General features: G+C 32.4%; 1 protein-coding gene across 1 annotated transcript in view; it reads right to left on the reverse strand.

The window, feature by feature from the left end:
• Nucleotides 1-315: 315 nt before the first annotated feature.
• Nucleotides 316-2,428, reverse strand: part of LOC106468021 (arginine kinase-like) — a 5,871-nt gene continuing 3,758 nt past the window's right edge. Inside the window, exons 4-5 of the mRNA XM_022396323.1 lie at nt 1,595-1,778; nt 316-845 (exon numbers count right to left, since the gene is read on the reverse strand). Of these exons, the coding sequence (XP_022252031.1) occupies nt 700-845; nt 1,595-1,778 (330 nt within the window). The 3' untranslated portion in view covers nt 316-699. The remainder of the gene's footprint in view (nt 846-1,594; nt 1,779-2,428) is intronic.

Below are 2,428 nucleotides of genomic sequence, written 5' to 3' on the forward strand. Positions count from 1 at the left end.
TGTGTTTTCATGAAAGATTTGGGGAAAATTTGTTAAAATGTGTGGTCTAAAATTGATCTTATCGTCCTATTGTTACAGTGGATATTGCGGTTTTAGGCTATAGTGCGTAATAATGGCCATCCGGCTCAAGTGTGTAATATTGTTCTTTTGAAGTAAGAGAAGGTGGTCTCATGTTTAGAAGAGGTTCAACAAAAATACTTGTCTGTCGAAATAAATTTAATTCTGGAATTATAATTATATGGAGTGAAAATTGTTTTTGTTACGGTCATCCTGTAAATATATTCAAGAACAAAAACAAGGGAAGCTTAGTAGGTGTTTTCAGATTCAACATTTCTCTTTATTTATTTTCTCTGGAAAAGGGTATGAGCAAGGTGGATAACGTGATGCATAGTGGCGCCATCTAGTTGATTAACTTTCTTAGTTTTGTGTTTTTGTTCTCTAAAGATAGATAAATTTCACAATGCAGATTATAATAAAGGACTTTTGCATTTTTCAAAACCTACATTAATAAATTTACATATATTTACAAATATTTATTTAGCCTATTTTTAAAATAAATAAATGTAGATATTTATTTTATAGTTCAAAATAGCGTTTGCAGCAGGATAGGAAGTGACCTCCATACTATTATGGTATGGATAGATACAACTTTGGCTGTAAGTGTCATTGTGCTATCAATTTTTTTCTTTTCTACTGTATTTAAGAAGCAGCCTTCTCCATCTTGATCATCTCCTGAATTCCATCTTGCATCTCCCGAACTGCTTTGTATTCGGAGAGTCCTAGACGTCGCTTGTTAGAAATATCGTAAACTCCACCCTCGCTCTCAGTGTGCTCACCACGGGTGCCTAAATTAAAAGGAGAATTTATTATTTAATTACTTTAAGAACATAGCTTCGTTAGACACGAAAATGAAACGAAAGGAAAATGTATCAACATTTCGTTGTAAAATACTGCTCGAAAATAAATACGAATTGCCGATAAAGTCTAATTGTCTCATTTACATGGTTCTGAAATTAAACAAGTTTTAAATAAAACAGTTTTATGAACAATTAGGTTTTACAGAACTTAAGTGTGTAATAAAAAAATGTCACTGAAAATAAACGCCGATAATAAAAATATCAACTTGTGGTTGAAATAACTTTTTCATTAGCGAATTTATCTTTATAGTTTTTTTTTTTTATATGACTGCCACATGTGAATTTCCTATAGGTTATTATATGTTTGTTTGTTGTTTAGCACAAAGCTACATAATGGGCTATCTATTCCGTGCCTACCACGGGTATCGAAACTCAGTTTTTATAAGCTTTCAGACTTACCGCTGAGCCACTGAGGGGATTCTATATAGGAAAAAAATATAAACAATTCTTCTTCTTCATTTGCATATATTTAAATTATATAAAATTACAAATTTTACAAATGCATTCGCTCATGTTTTTATGTAGAATTATCTAGAATTTTACAGCGTTTATGGATAAATTTTGTACTATTATGAATGAAGCAATGTTAAAATGTTCACGTGGATTCATTGTCTATCTAGAAACTTCCGGATGAGAAGTTTTCAGCATTCTGAAACGAACATAATCAAATATCTTACCCCGAACTTGTAAGTTGAATTTAGCTGCAATGTTCTCCAGAACCTTACGATCTTTAGCCAGTTTAGGTAGCTGGATGTGGACACTGGCTCTCATGGTGGTACCCAGGTTGGTTGGGCAGAAGGTCAGGAAACCAAAACGGTCATCGTGAGAAAACGGAAGCTTGGATTCAATAGTGTTCACAGCCTATGTGTGATGGAAAACAAAGTCTTATTATATGGTTTAATCAGTGTGGACATCCATTCAATGTGTAAAAAACAAAACAAAAACTTATTAATTAAGAATAATTATTAGAGGTAGAATAATGGGTTCCCAATTAAAAGGAATAGTTAATAAAACTGTACATTACCGCAGAAGAAATAAATTTAATGTATTGTCGAAGCAAAGAAAGTAATCTAATTTAAACTGTCGTTAAATATGATACAAGCTAAAACTGATTTTTTTTGAGCTTATGTTGAGTAAATTATTTCCCGCAAAACGATTGTCATTGACTAAAAATATGAATTTACTAAACTATAGGTTAAAATACCGTTATATGTTTTGTTTTTCCATTTATTTGTGGAATTTTGAGCAAAGCTACTCGAGGGCTATCTGTGCTAAACGTACATAATTGTGAAGCGATAGACCAGAGGGAAGGCAGCTAGTCTACACCACTCATCCCAAAGATTCGGGCTGCTATTTTTGTAAACGAATAGTGGAATTGAGCGTCACATAATAATGTCCACATGGCTGGAAGGGCGAGCATGTTCGATGATGGTATTTGCGAATCGAGCACGCTAAATATCTAAATACTGTTATGGAATTATGAAAATATTTAATTTTGATTTTGTATATTA

Source organism: Limulus polyphemus, unplaced genomic scaffold (assembly GCF_000517525.1).
Source record: "Limulus polyphemus unplaced genomic scaffold, Limulus_polyphemus-2.1.2 Scaffold2835, whole genome shotgun sequence".
Lineage (NCBI taxonomy): Eukaryota > Metazoa > Arthropoda > Merostomata > Xiphosura > Limulidae > Limulus > Limulus polyphemus.